The sequence below is a fragment of the Erpetoichthys calabaricus genome, chromosome 13 (genome assembly GCF_900747795.2).
Source record: "Erpetoichthys calabaricus chromosome 13, fErpCal1.3, whole genome shotgun sequence".
In the NCBI taxonomy this organism is placed as follows: Eukaryota; Metazoa; Chordata; class Cladistia; order Polypteriformes; family Polypteridae; genus Erpetoichthys; species Erpetoichthys calabaricus.
The window spans coordinates 97,803,882-97,822,361 of NC_041406.2; the positions used below are offsets into that span (position 1 = coordinate 97,803,882).

Genomic DNA, 18,480 nt, shown 5'->3' on the forward strand with positions numbered 1-18,480 from the left:
AGATGTGATTTCAATATCAGCACTTCAAACAAACACCTTATTCCCCCCATAATTAAATGCAGCACCACAGGCTCATTCTTATTCCAAGTAATGCCAGTGTGCGTCTTCTTTAACATGAAAGAAAAAAAAAAAAACATTTAAAAAAAATAAATAAATAAAAAGTCACATGAACTGGGATTTAACTTGACCTAAATAGCAATAAAATGGATCTTAGTAGTGGGAATTTTAAATAATTAAAAGTTATCAGAACCAGGAGACCTGCTGATAACTCAGTAAAACAGATTGTCAAAGAAAACAAATATTATTGATAATAGCTAGATATCAATTAACAGCTACCAAAAATTTTTTAAAATGCAGACGATAAAATCTGTTTGGAGGTGGGGTAGAATATGGGGAAAGGGGAAGTACAGAATCACCCACACTGGCATTACTGACCTGCGTTCCAACAGTAATATTCGGCATTGAAGAGATGCCTGCACTGGATTTTGCCTTTTTGTTCTTTGCTCTCGCCTTTTCAAGCATCTTTTTCCGTTGACTAAAGGGCACAACACCCCTAAAATTTAAAGAAGTACCAACATTTATTTAGAACTACAGAAGGTAATGAGTGTTTTAAATTTGAAGAATGAAGTTGAATCTCTACACAGCAGCCTCATCATAGCAATTGTATTGTATTATACTATAATTGAGTATACTGTAGTACCTTTATAAAAGCATATAAAATAAAGCATGCCAAAAGGAACAAAAACAATGAAGATGTTACTATTTTATCTTAAAATGGAAAACAAAACACCCTTAACTTCTTTTTCTTCCACAAGTTACATTTAAGAGTAAAGTAATACTTATTGAATCCTCAATTTAGAAGAAAATACTGTTTGTTCACTCAATAAATTAAAACTAAAACATAACAATAGTTAATTCAAAAGGGCAAACACAAAAATGTGAGACATATAAAAGGTATCCATACCTTATACTACTTACATTCAAGGTATACATTCCACTTACCACCAGTATAGGCTGTTCTCCAGTTGTGCACACGTATACAAGGCACAGCAGTGCAAAGACACAATTCTTTCTCCCTGGAGTTCAGAAAACGTTTGAGTGCCATGTTCCAGTTTGGAAGCTACACTGCTCAAAGTATCATCAACCCAGGTCGCTACCTGAAGGGCAAGAGAAAAAAAAAAAAAAAAAAAAAAAAAAAGCCCCCATTTTATTCCCTATGATCCTGTTGCTTTTCTGCTTAATCATAGATACACTCAACATCTAATACCTGGTTTTCTTCTGGATTCTTAAATAATCTGAACCTCTAAGAAGAGAGATCATGGCCTAATTTTTCTCACTGCAAAAAGTTTGTGGTTACAATGCATTAAAAAAAAAAGTATATAACCGATTTTATCTTCTTGTAAAGTAGCAATTCCTGTTAAATTCTGCCAGATACTTTTAAATAATAACAACAACACTACGAGGAACAGTCAAGCTAAAGTTAGAAAGCGGGATTTAATAGAAAATGGAACCAACCTGAACAAAACTGATAATGTCATTTCTCAATGTCGTCTCAACCCTTCTCAATGCACTAGCGCCACATCCTTGGAATTGCCTGGATTCCAGCAGAATAAAAGGTTTGTCTTGTCCTCACAACCACTTGTGCACCTGAGTTATTGTGAAACACTACATGCCAAGGGGTACTACAGTCACTAGTGCAAGTTACAGTGACCTGCTGGAGACCAATGTGAAGCCTGCTATTCGATCCAAGTGGCGGAGACTGCTGTCTCAAGGAGTTCTTTTGCTGCAAGACAATGCCCACCCGTCCGCCCGCCCACATACTGCTAAGAACACCAAGGCTTGTCTGGAGAAACTGAAGTTTGAGGTACTGCCACATCCTCCTTATTCACCAGATTTGGCACCGTCTGATTTCCATCTTTTTGGACTGCTAAAATAATATCTGGGTGGTCATCTACTCGAGACAGATGATGATGTAAAGAAAGCGGTGCACGAATGGTTGTGAGGACAAGACAAAACCTTTTATTCTGCTGGATTCCGGGCACTTCCAGGCAGGTGGCGCAAGTGCATTGAGAAGGGTGGAGACTACATTGAGAAATGACATGATCAAGTTTTGTTGTTTTTTCTAATAAATCCTATTTTCTAACTTTAGCTTGACTCTCACTTGTACTATTCATCACTATTCTTGGGTTTTCTAAACCTAATTCTAGGAAAAAAATTTGTTTTCAGATGAATCTGTTCATTAAGCAATATTTACTTCAAATTGCCCTAAAACGTAAAAGTAAAAATGTACAAATGTGCATTATACTTGTCTAAGTTTGAAAAAATATGTATCGCTACCACAGGTTTTTAAACTCTAATGTGCTTTATTTATCTCCTTAATTAATATCACTTTGAGACTCTTAATTGTCAATATGTTGCCAGAGTTCCAAAATAACAGCAAGAACAAGAGCAAATATCACAAGAGATGATAATCGCATCAATTTTCTCTAACAGTGTGAAATTATGAGTTAGTTTTAAAACTAGAAATTAAAAGCAAACTATTTCTTCAGAGCTATATTATCTAAAAAAAAAAAAAAAAAGAACTCACTTTTGCAAATTATTCATATGTTACTTTAAGAAATTTTGCAAATATATCTTTTTTTGGCATTTCTAAATTCAAATACAAAATTAAGTAATGAGGAAAGATAGGCATGGACTAAATTATAAACACTATATTGGCAAGACCGCCAAAATGTTTCACCAGAGGGAGGACTGTACTTTCCTGACTTTTTTTCCCATTACGCAGTCAATATTAGCTTGTATAAAGAAACTACATTCAGCTATGCCTTAAAAAAATGGAACCCTATTACCCATTTACATTTTATCAAGTATGTCATTTTCAGAATGAACATTTTTCAGATTGTGTAACTGATTAATATGATCAATTCCATTTTCACTCTAACAAAAAACATTATATTTAACGCTACAGACTAAGGTTTGGTTAATAGTGTAATTTCCTGTATTACTCAAACTACCAGAGAAAATACTTGCTGGATCACAGATAAACACTTATCATATGAATGTTACAAAAAGATTAGTATATATATTTATTACTTAAAGCACTTCTAATCTTTGAATAACTGACGATTTAAGGATTACTCTTCAGTCAAAGAAAGTAGGAATGAAAATTTAGGGAAATTTTGTGGAAAAAACTTACCTTATTACTTTCAGTGGCAACAGTTGCTCTAATACAATTAGCAGATAGAAGCGTGATTTTTTCATTGGTTAACCCAAGAAAAGCAACTCTTGGATGATGAATTGAAGGATTCTGCAAAGAGTGAATGAGTGAATACAAACTTTAGCCTTTGACAGGCAACAAAAATAGACAACGTTTTAATACACTCAAAAACATTAAAAAAAAAAAAAAAAAAAAAAAGCAAACCTGTGAATTTCTATAGGGCTCAGCTTCATTCCACTTCCACTGGTATAGCTCTCCTTTACTACTTACTGCTACAAGTTCTGAGTAGAGGGCTCCAATACTAACAAACTTTGCACCATCCTATAAAAATGGCAACCTATTAGCACACAAAGTTTAAGGTCTTAAAAAAGCAAAAGGTAAAAGAAAAACTAAGCACATTTATGCAGAAACTCTGATCAAAATGGACTTTTAACACAAATAACCCACTCGTGCACACATCTACATTTCTAAGTTACTTTCAATCTGTGAAAGTAAACAATATTCTACTGTGAAACAAATTATTAAATTATAGGGCTATTTTAACAGCTGTGGCCTGCACAAAAACAGTTTACATTCTAGGACTGAAACAAAAAATAATTTGTAATATATAGAATTACCACTATCTTAGCTAGTGCCATTATGGATAAAAGACCTAGGACTGCTAGAAATCTCAATTATTAAAAAGAAATTGGCAAACATAAATGTGCACGCAAGATGCACCATACATATTATAAAACTTTAATAGAAGTGTCAACAACATACAGATATTGCTTAGATTGGTATACAGAATTTGTATACTGAAACAATCGATTACTACAGCTCTTAAGACACATGCAATGTTCGATTCTCACCATTCAGCCAGTTCCATTGCAGGAGGTTTATTGATTGTGAAAACGTTTTGTTTATAAATAACAGAATGTCTGACAAATACATCTTCATTAGCATTGGCCATTTGAAAGAACACAAAGATTATATTTTTAACTCGGCAAAAAAACAATGGGATCAGTTATAGGATTAACTGATGAAAAATAAAAATGCCATGAAAAGTTTTTCCTTTTTCCTGATTCCACTTTAATTGTAGCCTTTTCACACTTAGTTTCGTTGAAGTCCTAAAAAATTCAGTGACAATAAACTGCAGTGGAGGTACTTTTTTTTGGTGTTTTATGGGGATTTTTTATAGTTCTGCACCACAGACTGAGCAATGTACCTAGCACACCAACTGTCCTTTATGGATTCATGTAATCATCTTAAATGAAGTAATGCCAAATCTAATAAAGTAAGGGGATTCATGGGCTAGTGCAGGTTGAGTTAATTTTTTTTATATCTTTGTGTATTGTGTATAGCAATGCAATCTATTTAAAGCTAATTTCCGTACAGATAATATATTGCAAAGAATTTTTATAATTATTTTAACAATTATTTTTAACATTATTCAAAAAGAGTGTAAAAACACCATCTAACTAAACCATTAGCTGCTGTGTCATATTTTATACATCAAAAAGAAAGAAACTGCATAAAATGTAAAATAAAAAGCAACTAAGCAATTTGTATTTCATGAAACATATACTGGACATATTCTAAACAAATTTTAAAAACCTGTATGTTAGTTCACAGCTCAACATTAGTATTTATAGAGGTCAAATCCAATTATAGTGATTACTGAAGCAACAGAATTTTCAGAATAACTGATACTTTTTGTTGGCCCAAAAAAATATTCACACAGCATCATTTTTAAAAGATTTTTCATTTTAAAGAAATGTAAATATCAGTATAAATAACATTTTTAGACCAAAAATAATCACTAAAAACAATAATGCAATGCCAAAAATACTTAAGGCCACGCATATACTTTTACTGAGTTGCGGAAAAACCCTGCAACAGGCTGTCTCTTTCTTCTTAGACCAAAAGAAAGTGACAGCCTGTTGCAACATTTCAGTGAGGCTGGGCAACAGTGTAGGAGCGACTCTAACAGGTATAGCCGAATTCAGAGTCAGTGTTCCAACAAGTATCCATGTGGGTTAGTTCGTGTGAGGATACTGTACTGTTTGAGTTTCATACCACATCTCTAAGTTTTCTTTACAATGAACCAAAAAGGTGAGAAACTGTCAGTTTACACTGAAAGAAAAATTAACAATCCTGGAAAAATGACAAGAAAAATTACATGGCAAAGGCATTCAGAATCGTGAACTCTGCGCTGTCCACAATTTTGAAGGATTAAAAAAAATAGACAAATTTAAAGATTGAGTGTTAGGACCTAAACGAAAAAAAAAAAAAAAAAAAAAGGAAGCACATTTCTATGTACAGGTTACATCTGACGTGTCATTTTCCCTCTATATTCATACCTGTACTTTTATTAGAAGACAAAAAAAAAGTTACATGTAATATTTCATTTTCAAATAAAATATCTTTCCAGTTTAAGAAGCTTTTTTTTATTTAATTCAGGTATTGTCAAGCTTGGGTCACAGAGTTAGTTGCACAAGGGACAGAAGTTGGGCCCAGGATTCCAAGGAAAATAGACAAGTCTCAAGACTTCATTCAAAATGGGAGCTGTTACTTCAGCACTGAAGTACATGCGATAGGAACCACAACACAGCGATCGTCCTGCTTCAGCGCTCTTCAGATCAGAAGAACACCAGTGGCTCAGAATCATTGCTGTGGCAGACCAGGAGTGTGTGATGAAGAGTAGGTCAATGCCTGTTGTTAAATGTTCTAAACATTATGCCACAAGCACATTACACAGCAAGCCTGATCCTGCAGGAGATAGCCAATTACTTTTACCTTGATTTACTGTTTACTAGATGCAGCAGAGCAGCTACAGAGCCCTCCTTGCACCACTGTTGTTACAGATGGCAAATCGCCCAGTCACAATAGTATATGCATTTTCCCTATATTCATTATAACAAAACTTCCATTAGAACAATATAATTTTTATGGTCCCATGATTTTCATTACAGCGGGATTACACCTGTATTTATAGTTTGCAAAAGTTTATATATCTACACAAAGTCAAAACATGATCTTTCCTTTAGTAGCAGCAGCAGAGTACTGTGACTTGTACAGAATATAAAGATTCCAGCAAGTACAGCATAATGTATGCAAATAGATGCACAGTAAAAAAGACACTTGGTTAGGATATAAAAATGTGATAGACAATAAACAAACATAGTCCTTTGTACAAGTGTTTTATTGAAAATAATACTAAGAAAATGAAAGTAGTCACATACCTTATCAGACCACCACTGTAACTCTTCAGTGAGGGAAACCGGACTTTGTACAGGTATCGTTTTTTTGTCCAGACTTGGTTCTCCTTCTCTGCTTGTAGAGCCTCGTTCAGCGTCAAAAGAGGCTCCATCAAGCCACCTTCGTTCACGCAAACGTAATACGGACTCACGCTCACGCAACAGCTCCGAGTCTCTCTCTAAGGGAAGAAGGAGAACTGGTATGCAATGGGGTCACACCAGTAGAATAAAAGTAAGCCACTCTCTGGGAAAGACCCTTTGCACAAAACAAAACAAAGGGGGTGGGGAAAGAACCAAAAAGTAGAAAGAAAGAAAGAAAAAAAAACTAAAAACAGAAATAAAAATAAGAATATGTATTCAACAGTTGCAATCGGAAATATTCAAAAACCCTCACTTTAAAAGATATAGCAGTGCGAAACAAGGTTGAGTAAATTATACAACAAAAAGCTTCATTACACAAAAAGTACATATGAGTTATTAAAAAGTACATACGAGTTATTTTGAGAACGTAAATTGACAGCTTTGAGTTTAAATGAAAAATGTAATTTTCACAAATGTGCATATGCACAATTATTCAACCCAAAACATCAGTACTTTGTGGAGCATCATTTAGCCTTTATAACTTCTATTAAGTGTTTCTGGCAAGTGCTGACAAGCTGCCTTCACCTCTACATTGGAATCTTTGCCCACTCTTCACATGAAAAGCCTCCAGCTCCTTGATGGTTTCTATACTGCAACTGCCTTCTTTAAATCCCAAAAAAGATTTTCTATGGAATTTAAATCATTGGACCGATTAAGTAGTTAAGGGTTCTTGATGAAACTTTGGGCTTTCTTCTATTGCCAGGCAGGTCTGAAGCTGTCAAAAGTTTTAAACTTGCTTATAATGCTCCCAACTGTGTTTCTTGAAATGATAAATACTCAGGAAATCATCTTTTACGTAATGTTCTTAACGTGCAATAAAATAATTTAATCTCTCAGCGTTTAAGAAAGCTCCTTAGTTTTAACCATGATTGCAACTCACCTTGAAGACATTCATAGGTAGGGTTTAATTATGCATCATAGCAAAAGCAAATGAACAATCAAGAGTACCTAGGCTTAATTATGTTTTAACACCACTTTAGGCCATGAAAACTAGTAGAAGGTTTTAAAAATCATCAGTATTTTATAGGGGTTGAAAGACTATAACATACGGCTATATTAACCACATATCCTCTTATTCAGGAATACTAAATCATACATTATAATTGCTGATTTTATGTATAACTCAATTGATAAAGTCAGCCAAGAGAAAATCTAGCTCTTTGAAAAAACTTTAATAAGTTAATCTTGGCAATCTTTGTGGGGCTGATTATTTCCGATTGCAACTATATATATATACACACACAACTATAAATTAAAATATAAAAACAACAAACAAACTTAATCTACTCAAAAAACTAAAACAAACTCATGCAAACTTAAAGTGAATACTACTCCACACATCCTAAGGGTCTTAAAATTAAAAGGCCTACTCTGTTATAACAATTTCTAGGAGGGCTCACTGTTTTACCTCTGGTGTGCCCATATATAGGTATTAATGGGGAGAGGAGAACATTTAAAAGCAAAAAAAAAAAAAAAAGTAATCCAATAGCACCTCTCTACAAAAGCATTCTTAGGCCCCAACCATCTTATTTTTATTAAAATACTAAAGCCAAAGTCTCATACTATAATCACTACATACAAGGAGTACTGCCAAAAGAAAATATATAACCGTTTCACTTTTAAATACAAGTTCATGACATGCACAAAAAAAATACAAATATTATAGACCAAACCCATTCATTTAATTACAGATAATCATGTCATTGAAGTGACACATAGCATTTTATCTAGTTACTGCCGGAGTGAATCCCTGCAGTTGTCATACAACTCTTTGTCTAAGAAAAAAAAAAGTTTAGAACAAATTACAGTGGGGAAAAAATATCACAATGATTACTTCCAAATTAAATTGAAATTTCCCAGATATTTTGCAGAACGTTACTAGTATACAGCTAAACTGCATATACAGATATTTAGTAGAAGTTGCAAATAATAAATAGAAATAAAAACGAGAGACAGGATTTGGGACTTACCAAAAACTCTTTTCAATGTGGTTACATTAGTCAGTACAACAGCAAGAAAGGAAAACATACTGTGCTTTCCTTGCACAAGGGTCAAATCATAAAAAGTACCATAAGTATGAAAATTTAAATTGAAAGCTTAAAGTAAACCAAAAAATGTAATGCAAAAATAATTCACAACAACTTAAAATTAAGTTAAAAAAACAGAAGAGAATGACAGCAATAGTAGATGTGACTGAGTATTTTATATTTTAATTTTAAACATTAAAAAATATGTTGAGGAAAGTTAAGGGTAACTTTGGAAGCAGAATATATTTAATTAGAAATCAACCTAAGTGACCATTCACGACTTGAAGTCTAAATTAAATTAAGATTTTATGTTAAAAAAGAAATAACATTTTCACAATCCAAATTTGTTACTTCTTAAAATAACATAAAAGCTATTTAGAGCTGAAGGAAGCAAGATATGTTAAAAATAGACCAAAAAATTAAATTACCTCTAGAAGATCCAAGCCTTGAAAGGGAAGAACGTCGAAAAGAAGGGTAACCAAAGTAACTAATATCTTCAGAAAACATGGCATCTGCATCTATGATAACACTAGGGTGTGCAGAGTGAATGTCTGCATCTAAAAGAGACATAAGATCTTCTGCAGAAAACATAAAAAGCAATTAGAAATTTACAGTATAATAAATATGCTTTTATTTTAACTAAGCAATAATCACCTCAATTCGTTTAAACACAGATATTAGCCGACAATGTTAGGTTCATGTGTTCTCCTATCCTTTATAAACTATTTTTTAATGGCTAAATTAAGATTACCTTCTGATTAGCAGAGAAACTCGCACGTACTTAAAATTCTAAGTAATACTTGTCATTTTTTCATTATGACTAAAAGTTTTAACTGGTCTCTTCTTACTGAGAAACATTAGACAATAAATCTGAAAAATAAAATCCCTAACCATTTTGAGACAACTTGTCTGCTGGCTTAACCAAATGATAAACGTTTTGGACTTAATAGTCCAATTTTATTTTTAAAATGTATTTAGGTATGAACCAAGTACTGCTTTGAAATGAAGCCGACAGCCTGCCAACATATCCATATGCACATTTTTAACTGCAAAACCATCAAGTGCAGTCACTCCCATCCACACACACACCATTATGAAGCATTTAAGAATTATTTCAAATACCATAATACAACTGATTCTTGAATCACACTTTTTAAAATGAAACTATTATATGTTGATTAGTACAAGCTTTAAGAATTTCACTCCAGTCGGTACATGTTACAATAATGACCCTATAAACATATTATACAGCGTTCAGTAACAAAACCAAAATCTGTGTAAACATTTGCCTTGAATACCCCTCTTTTGAACTATACCATTTAAAACTCTGAACACCTAAGACAACAAACACAAAAAGCTGATAATTTGGCTTAGAAGAAGGAACTTTAAGTACCCTAGTATACTCAGTAGCACAGAACAATAGTCACTATAACATTTATTTTATTCTTCAGAGAATCAGTAAGGATGTGGTTGCTTTACTGGCCAAACTATGAAATAATAAAGCATTAAATCTTATTAATTATAGTCTTAACAATGATTACTTCATTTGCATCATTCAAATGATTACATAATTTACAATAAATTATATTTTTGGTGGGCAACCTGTTTAAATGTTCAAAGAAAAAACATGAATTACACATTATACAAAAATTAAAATTAGTTTAATTAATTACCAAATATTTTTCAGAATCTAACACTAGGTTTACTTGAAAAGAATTTGCCATTTTTTGCTAAAGAAAAATGCTTAACTTGAACATTTAATAAGGATGTCACACTACTGTTGGGAATTACAATGGCACAAATAATTTTCCCCAATTTTGGAATTACTATACAATACTATTTACAACAGAAAAAAAACAAAACATTTCAAATTATATTCTATGATATATTGCAATTTGCTATTCCCTTTTAAAAGTGGCTGCAATCATCACCCATAAACAAAAAACTGACAAATTGTGGCAGCTAATAAGCACAACTCTTGACTCAATCACTTAAATTTGAGTGTGGAAATAAATTTCAAGTTTCTCAGCAATCACCAAAATAAAATGTGTGGTATGTAACATACACCCAAGACATTGTCTAAATTTATCTCTTTGCAACTTCTACCCGGATGAACCCTCACTTTTGCAATATAGCTTTCAAACAGTAATGGATTGGAATGTTTTATAACATATACACTAGATCTTATGCCAATATTTTCTTGTAATTCTTGGGGCTACATAAATTTACTATGCATTGCCATACATATAGACCTATAATATGCTATTTTCACTATACAGAAAGTTTTGATACATGAGTTGAATGTGCTGAATACTGTTAATCACAATCATCATCAGTTTAATAGCAATTTTCCAGGTTTTCCTGGGTTATCCAGCTGGCCCCTAATCATTTTCCTTCAATCACTATAGTCCACCACACCCTTTATATCATCCAACACCACTTCTAACCAGGTCCCCACTGGACCTCATACCCTCCACCTACTTATCCTGGTGCATCTCTTCACCCAATCATCCTCTATATTTTGCTCCCCACACTCAAACCATCTCAAATACTGAAAAAGTTTAATGTTAACTAACCACAGGGGGCAAAACACACTGTGGTGTTTGGACTCTTATGAATAAATTAGCCTTATTTTCATGTGTTTGGTTTGTAGTAGTAGTTATGTAGAGATGAAATTTGACCAATCAAGATATATTGTCGCGAACACTACAGACAAATGAAAAGACTTCAAATTTCTTATTTTTTAGTAACTAATTGTAGGCAGCCCTGAAAATTTCTAAAATGCTTTAAATGTATACATCACTAAAATAATTTTAATAAATTTCATATCATATATTTCCAGTTGTACTCCACATTTTCACCAGAAACTGTACAACAGACCCCAGGGAGTAAAAACAACACAGAGACACTTATTGTATACTACTAGCTCTATCTAATATCTACATTTAGTTTGAAATTCTGTTCTTCTTACAGTTGGAAGAAAATTAAATCCAAGCCCATTAGAGCTCAGGCAGAGCATGGCCGCATTCACACAGAGACCACACCAGGAATGAACGGCAAATTAACAATGCTACAATACAGGCTTGTTACAACAATGAATATAAGGCTGACATTTAGGCACAAAAAGTTTTGGTTTTCTCAGTATTACACTAGCATTCTTATTCTTCAAAGTTGTTACCACCATTAACTTCTGTGTCATAGTCTGCAGGTATTTATAGACTAACAGATAAATTGACAAATACATGTTTGCAAGTATATCAGTAGAAGAATGTTAAAATACTAGATCTTTACTAATATCCATTCTTTAGTAATGTGTTCTTCTTACTATTTGTTTCTAAGCAAATTATCTTTTAACAATATCAGTTTAGTTCAGTATCAGAAACTAATTCAAGAAATTAGGCAATTAATAAGTTGATTTTCTTTTTAGACATGTATTTCGAATTGCAAACAAACAAAGGCAAAATTACTAACCTCCTGGTAAATAAGATTCACTTGCTGTATCATCCCCATCATCCCCATCTTCATCATCACGACTCAATAAGTTATTGACAGCTAGGTTGACATCTAGGTTTGTCCGTTGCAGTTCACGAATGATAACACTTCTGGACTTTCCCTGCAGAACTACCTGAGCCTGTCCGAAAGAAGAAAAAAAAAATCAACAAAAAGCATATTCCATAACCTATAAAGATTAAAATATAATTAAAGAGCAGCATACACCTACAAAATAACCTTTTCAGGCTCATTATAACATTGGATATAAGGCTGACATTTAGGCCCAAAATGTTTTGGTTTTCTCAGTATACACTAACATTCTTTTTGAAAGGGATGTAATATTTACTGTGAAATACCAGTAAAACTCATATGCCCTTTGCTGAACTGGCACACATCAACAATGTGAATTAAATTGAGAAGTTCTTCTAATACTTAAATAAAATAAAATAAAAAGCATTCATTGTTCGTCATACAGATACAGAAAATATAAAAATGCAACAACAACAACACAGTACATGTTATACAGACATAAAGCAGCACATATAGATCACACAGCAATGGTAAAACATAACGGCAATAGGAAAAATCAAATATACAGACAAAAAATATACACTTGAGCTTCCACTGAATTTTACTCTTTGTGCACATACAGAATTACTGTAGTCTAATCTGGTGTGAACCATCTCAAAAATAATAACCAACATTGAATTACAACATTTATTTATATAGCACATTCAGACTGAAACAAAGTAGTAAAAAAAAAAAATTAAATGAAAAAAAAAAATGTCCATCTTGATGCATAATGAAAAAGCCAAATCTTGAAAATTTAACACTATTACTTTCTTCAGACTGAAGAAAAACATGTCACTTAAATTTCTGTATAAATACCAGTAAAATGTTATGAATCTTTCAATTTTCACAAGGTTTGCCAATAACAGCAAAAAAGACAGGCAGTTCATATCATAACTCCAATATACAGTAGTCTTAACCACTTACACCAAGAATTCACCAAGAGCTAACAATCAAACCTTTTTTTTTTTTTTTTTTTTGTAACAAAGCAATATTAATACACAATTTTACAATTTGGCCCAGGCTTATTTACCAAGCTTGTTTTTGACCTAGGGAGAAGTTAAGACACCCGTCTATAATTGTTAATTGCAGGCTAAGGTGTATAATTTAATGAAATGAGCATAGACTTTAACAACAGAACTAATGAGTTGATGCATATCTTCCCAACCAATTATGAAACCTAAATGTTTTAAGCTGGTCATGATTCAGTACATGGAGGAAAGTTTCTGTCAATTCTGCCAATTACAGGAACAGCCACAAAAGCAACACTATCCCCTCCGCAAACCTCCATTTTGTGTAATCTAAACAGAAGCCAGCACAGCCAGGAAATTGTGCAGTCTATTGCTCTGAATACTATGCTCATTTCAGAATAACAACCTGTACTTAAGCTCCTAAGTTAATGATTCACCCAGTCATTTGCTTTACGTGTCATGTTATGATGGAATCAATTGATACATTTGCACAGCCAACACCATCAGTGCAATGCACATGTTGTAACACAAAGAGTATGCAGACCATTTCACGACAAAGACCTGTGACCTGAGACTATGTGGTTATTATTGAGCAGGGGCTCTTAACCTGAGGTTCGTGGACCCCTACTGAGTCCATGGATGGGTTTCTGGGGGTCCAGATAAAAATTAACATTTATATTCACTATACAGCCCATTACTGTTGATTTAGAGCAGATGTAGTAATAGTAGTAGTAATGGTAGTAGAAAACGTAGTAGTAGTAGATCTGTTTTAATTTGCTCAAGAGAATTATATTTCATTATTATGGGTGGCCATTACTTTTTGCATAAACAAAGGAGTTTTTTAGATTGTTTATTTTAAAGTTGAATAATACTTTGTGTATGTCATATATATGAGACAATCAAATATCAATAAATAAAGTACATTAGATTCATTGGATGCAAAGCTGCGTTTATGTGAATATTTCTGGAGAAGGGGGTTCCTAGCTTTCATCAGATTCTTAAAGGGGTTTGTGACTCAAAAAAGGTTAAGAGTCACTGTCATACAATATACCCAAGGATAAAAAAAAATATGTGAAGCAGACAGCACTGTATTCATAAAGACTTAGATCATGTTAGCCCCTGAAGAGACAGCAAGAGAGTCTAAATAAAAAACACTACATGTGCAATTTGTTGAACAAACTGTCAGCACAACATTCATTGGTAACTAAATATAAATATTGAATGGTGGAGTTTGTTTTACTGTGATCTTGCTTGGTAAATGTGAGAAACGTGCTAAATGTATATAGTAACCATGCTGTTTAAATTTAGCAAAAAAGTGATTTGCAACTTCTTACAGCAATTCATCCTGTCATATAACACAATTACCAGTGGATTCTTTAACTCAGCATCACAAAAGATGCGTAAACTTTCATTGCATTTTAAAAAGAGCAATTTTGCAGGTCTTTAGCAAATCAGCAATTTCATCATTACAAGACACTTGATGCTTTCATTTCCAGAAAGTCTTGAAATTCACTCAATAAATGTTGTTTACCCATCAAATACAGGGGATACACTGAACAAGTATGTAGACCCCTTCACTATCTGTACACTTGTGTTGTAGATTTAATTTTAAATTATGGAGTCAGAATACTTTCTTATTCCACTGCATGTGAAGCTGGGTTTTATCTTTTCAGTATCATGTCTAAAAAATTATCCAATCATGAACTGAGCACACTTAGTCAAATTGCCATATTCATTCATATCTAGACAATTTAAAATATCAACTATTAACCTAGCTAAATAGTTTTAAACGTTTTCCCCCAAATTATGAGAAATTCTACATTCTCTATACACTAACTAATGCAGGTCCCTCATTTGTAACTGGCATGACCAATTCATGAATACTGTGCAGAACCTTTAACACTGGACCTGTTCAAAATGCACATATATGAAGCAAACAAGGGTGTTGTACCATGTTAGCCATTATGAATGTAGTGAAAAGTCAGGCAAAATGACACCTTTTATTAGCTAACTAAAAAGATTACAATATGCAAGCTTTCGAAGGCAACTCAAAATACAGTATTTATACAGTATTTGCCACTCTGAATCTACAGTAATCCCTCGCTACTTCGCGGTTCACTTTTCGCGGATTCACGACTTCGCGGATTTTATATGTAAGCATATCTAAATACATAACGCGGATTTTTCGCTGCTTCGCGGGTTTCTGCGGACAATGGGTCTTTTTACTTGCTTCCTCAGTTGGTTTGCCCAGTAGATTTCATACAAGAGATGCTATTGGCGGATGGCTGAGAAGCTACCCAATCAGAGCACGCAGTTAAGTTCCTGTGTGCTGCTGATTGGCTCAGCGACGGAGTGTTGCATTAACCAGGAAGTCTCATCTCACTCATTCATCATTAACGTGCTAATGCTTCAGGGGCCGTGTCCAAGCACCAACAGAAGATGCAAATGATTGCAGAAAAGGTAAAAGTTTTGGATATGTTGAAGGAAGGGAACAGCTACACCGCTACAGGACATCGATTCTTTTTATTTAAAAAGGAGGAAAAGCATATAAGATCTACGGCCGCAGTGTCCTTTAACCAGGGTGCAAAACGAGTTGCAAGTGGACGTGATAAGGCAGTAGTCTGGATGGAATCTGCTTTAGGAATCTTTGCAACAAGGTCGACGACGTCATGACCGCCTACAAGCTGCTACGTGTACTTCGCTATACAGTAAGTGTAAACTTATCTACCGATTTCATATTGCTTAGCAGTTGTCCCTGTTTTTAATAGAGTAAACGGTGGGTTGTAAACAATACAGGGAGGGTTTAAAAACGTCCAAATACACGTTAAATAATTAAATAAATATAGTGTCCCTACTTCGCGGAAATTCAGTTATCGCGGTCGGCCTTGGAACCTATCTCCCGCGATAAGTGAGGGATTACTGTATATCACTTAAGTCAAGCTTTTCAGTTATTTTACTAACCAGTCTGAAATTCCATGGCAAATACTCGTACTACTGATTACAGAGGTGGTAGACTATAAATAGAATAACATCTTGCCTGAAGAAGGGGCCTGAGTTGCCTCAAACGCTTGCATATTGTAATCTTTTTTAGTTAGCCAATAAAATGTGTCATTTTGCCTGACTTTTCACTACTGAAGCAAACAAGAATATGAACAATAAGATATAAATAATGTAATATTTTTTAAATAAATATGCTAATATTCTGGAAAAATCTTAAATGCAAAGGAATACACAAAGCATATGCCTTCAATGCACATTCAGATCACCTCCATTGAATTGAGTGATATATGAGTTAGATACACAGGAAAACCTGCCGTTACTTTCATAGTAAAAAAGCAAATTTTCCTCCAAAAACAAAAATGCAAAAGGTAATATCTGAAGAATGAAAACAAAAACTAACTTTATTTTAGTTCTTTACCTGGGATATGAGCTCCTCAGGAATGACAGATGCTGGTATCACTGGCTGAGGCTGGCTGCCCAATAATCCAGAACCCCGGTCTCGCCCTGTACGGATAACTCGTGTTTGTCTCCTTGAGTCTCTTGCTGCTGTGGAAGATCTTCCTGAAGAGCCACCACCACTTCCATTAACACTAGAGCTCCATCGACTCCTGCTCCAAAACAAAAACAAACAAAATTATTTATCCCAATCAAAATAATCCCCAATCACTAACAGTGTTTCAAGAAATACTACCAAGAAAAAAGATTTAAACTAACAGAATACTGTCAAAAAGTCAATTTCATATTTTTATTACCTAATATCTGTCACTATTAATATACAATTTAAATCACAAGACACAGTAAATCAAAAAATGTTAAATCTGAAATTAATGTCTCAGTAAAACCTAGGGGCCTTATCCACAAATTAAAAATAGAACAGCAAAGGTATAACCCACACTTCCAGATTTATTATACAGTATTTGCCACTCTAAATCCATATCACTTAAGCTTTTCAGTTATTTTACTAACCAGTCTGAAATTCCATGTCAAATACTGGTACTACTGATTACAGAGGTGGTAGACTTTAAATAGAATAATAGCTGCAACAATAACAAAACTTCACAAAACAAAAAACCTTGAAAGAAATGTCTTTCTAAGAAAGAGCTCCATATTTTCTTATGAACCATTTTAGACCTGTGGTATAAAGGATTACTAGCAGCCAAATGACCATCAACCCTGCCAAGACTTACCCAAGGGTGTTGCCTGCCAGTCTGCCCAGTGTGTCAGAACCAGACAAAAACCATGGCGGATCACTAGTCCTGCCTGGCCTGGAAGTCCTTCCTGTCCCTGAACCACTGCTCAACTTTGAACTGAAAACAAAAGATGGGAAATAAGTTACAAATCTACAGTCCCAAGTGATTTATTATCCCAGGTCTTGCAGCTCAAGGACTTTCATTCTGGCACAAGACGAGCCTGAGCAACACCCTTGGGGAATGTTTTGGCTACATGACTTTGGAACCCTTTGAAAAAAAGCCCAAATGTGGTGGGGGCTGGAGGAATAAATTACCTGCAACTCCAAAGTCCTTTACATAAAGTATTACATCTGCAGCACTAACATAATACATACACGGACTTGACCATAGTTGCAAGCCACTTTGCGACAAGCCCATTTAGTGCATGTTTATCAATGTTAATGGATAACGTTTTGCTGCTTAAATATGCAAAACACACATGAACCTATGCAAATATGGGATATTACGAGTCTCAAAGGAAATAATTCTTAGAAGAAAAATAACATATTGCATTTATTCTCATCACCAGAGAATGGAAGTCTGTTTCAACATAAAACATGTTTTAGTCCATTTCATAATATAGCATACCTTAAATATGAGATACTATATCTTGTACTATGGTATAAAACTGCATTATTAAAACCTGTTTGAAATGATAAAACAATGGTTTGATACTTAAATGTGGTCCCTTCTCATCAGTATCTTCTGCAAATCTTGTTCAATTTATTTCTAAAGCAATATTTCAAGGTTTATCTAAAACTCTGTTAACACCACCAATCATTTCATTCCCACTATTTAATAAGTTCCTGTACTGTGTGGATGCCATAGATATGAGAAGGGAGACAACTGTCAGGTAACTGATGATTGTTGTAGAAATGTCAATTGCTTAGTCAACCCATGGCAATACACTTTGCAAACCATCCACAACCCATTACTATTAAACTGAATAGTAAATCACAACCTAACAGCAGCAACCCATAGTTTAAGCAACCCTGTAGTGAAATTATCAGTGAGCTGAAAGATGTCACTTGCTATCAATTCTAAATACAAAAACGGTAAAAAGTCAACTGTACAATGGTTCATAAACTGAACCAT

The 18,480-nt window shown here is 33.8% G+C and overlaps 1 protein-coding gene across 6 annotated transcripts in view; it reads right to left on the reverse strand.

Annotated features, from left to right (window-relative positions):
- The window catches only part of ubr5 (ubiquitin protein ligase E3 component n-recognin 5), a 128,540-nt gene that overhangs the window by 68,021 nt on the left and 42,039 nt on the right, over window positions 1-18,480 (reverse strand). For 3 of the 6 annotated variants that reach the window (XM_028817292.2, XM_051935726.1, XM_028817289.2), the window contains 9 exons: window positions 17,344-17,463; window positions 16,575-16,764; window positions 12,096-12,255; window positions 9,053-9,202; window positions 6,442-6,653; window positions 3,422-3,538; window positions 3,197-3,307; window positions 1,003-1,157; window positions 436-553 (listed from right to left, as the gene is read on the reverse strand). In XM_028817292.2, coding sequence (XP_028673125.1) covers window positions 436-553; window positions 1,003-1,157; window positions 3,197-3,307; window positions 3,422-3,538; window positions 6,442-6,653; window positions 9,053-9,202; window positions 12,096-12,255; window positions 16,575-16,764; window positions 17,344-17,463 — 1,333 coding nt within the window. The remainder of the gene's footprint in view (window positions 1-435; window positions 554-1,002; window positions 1,158-3,196; window positions 3,308-3,421; window positions 3,539-6,441; window positions 6,654-9,052; window positions 9,203-12,095; window positions 12,256-16,574; window positions 16,765-17,343; window positions 17,464-18,480) is intronic. The other 3 variants (XM_028817293.2, XM_051935727.1, XM_028817294.2) reach the window with 2 other exon arrangements.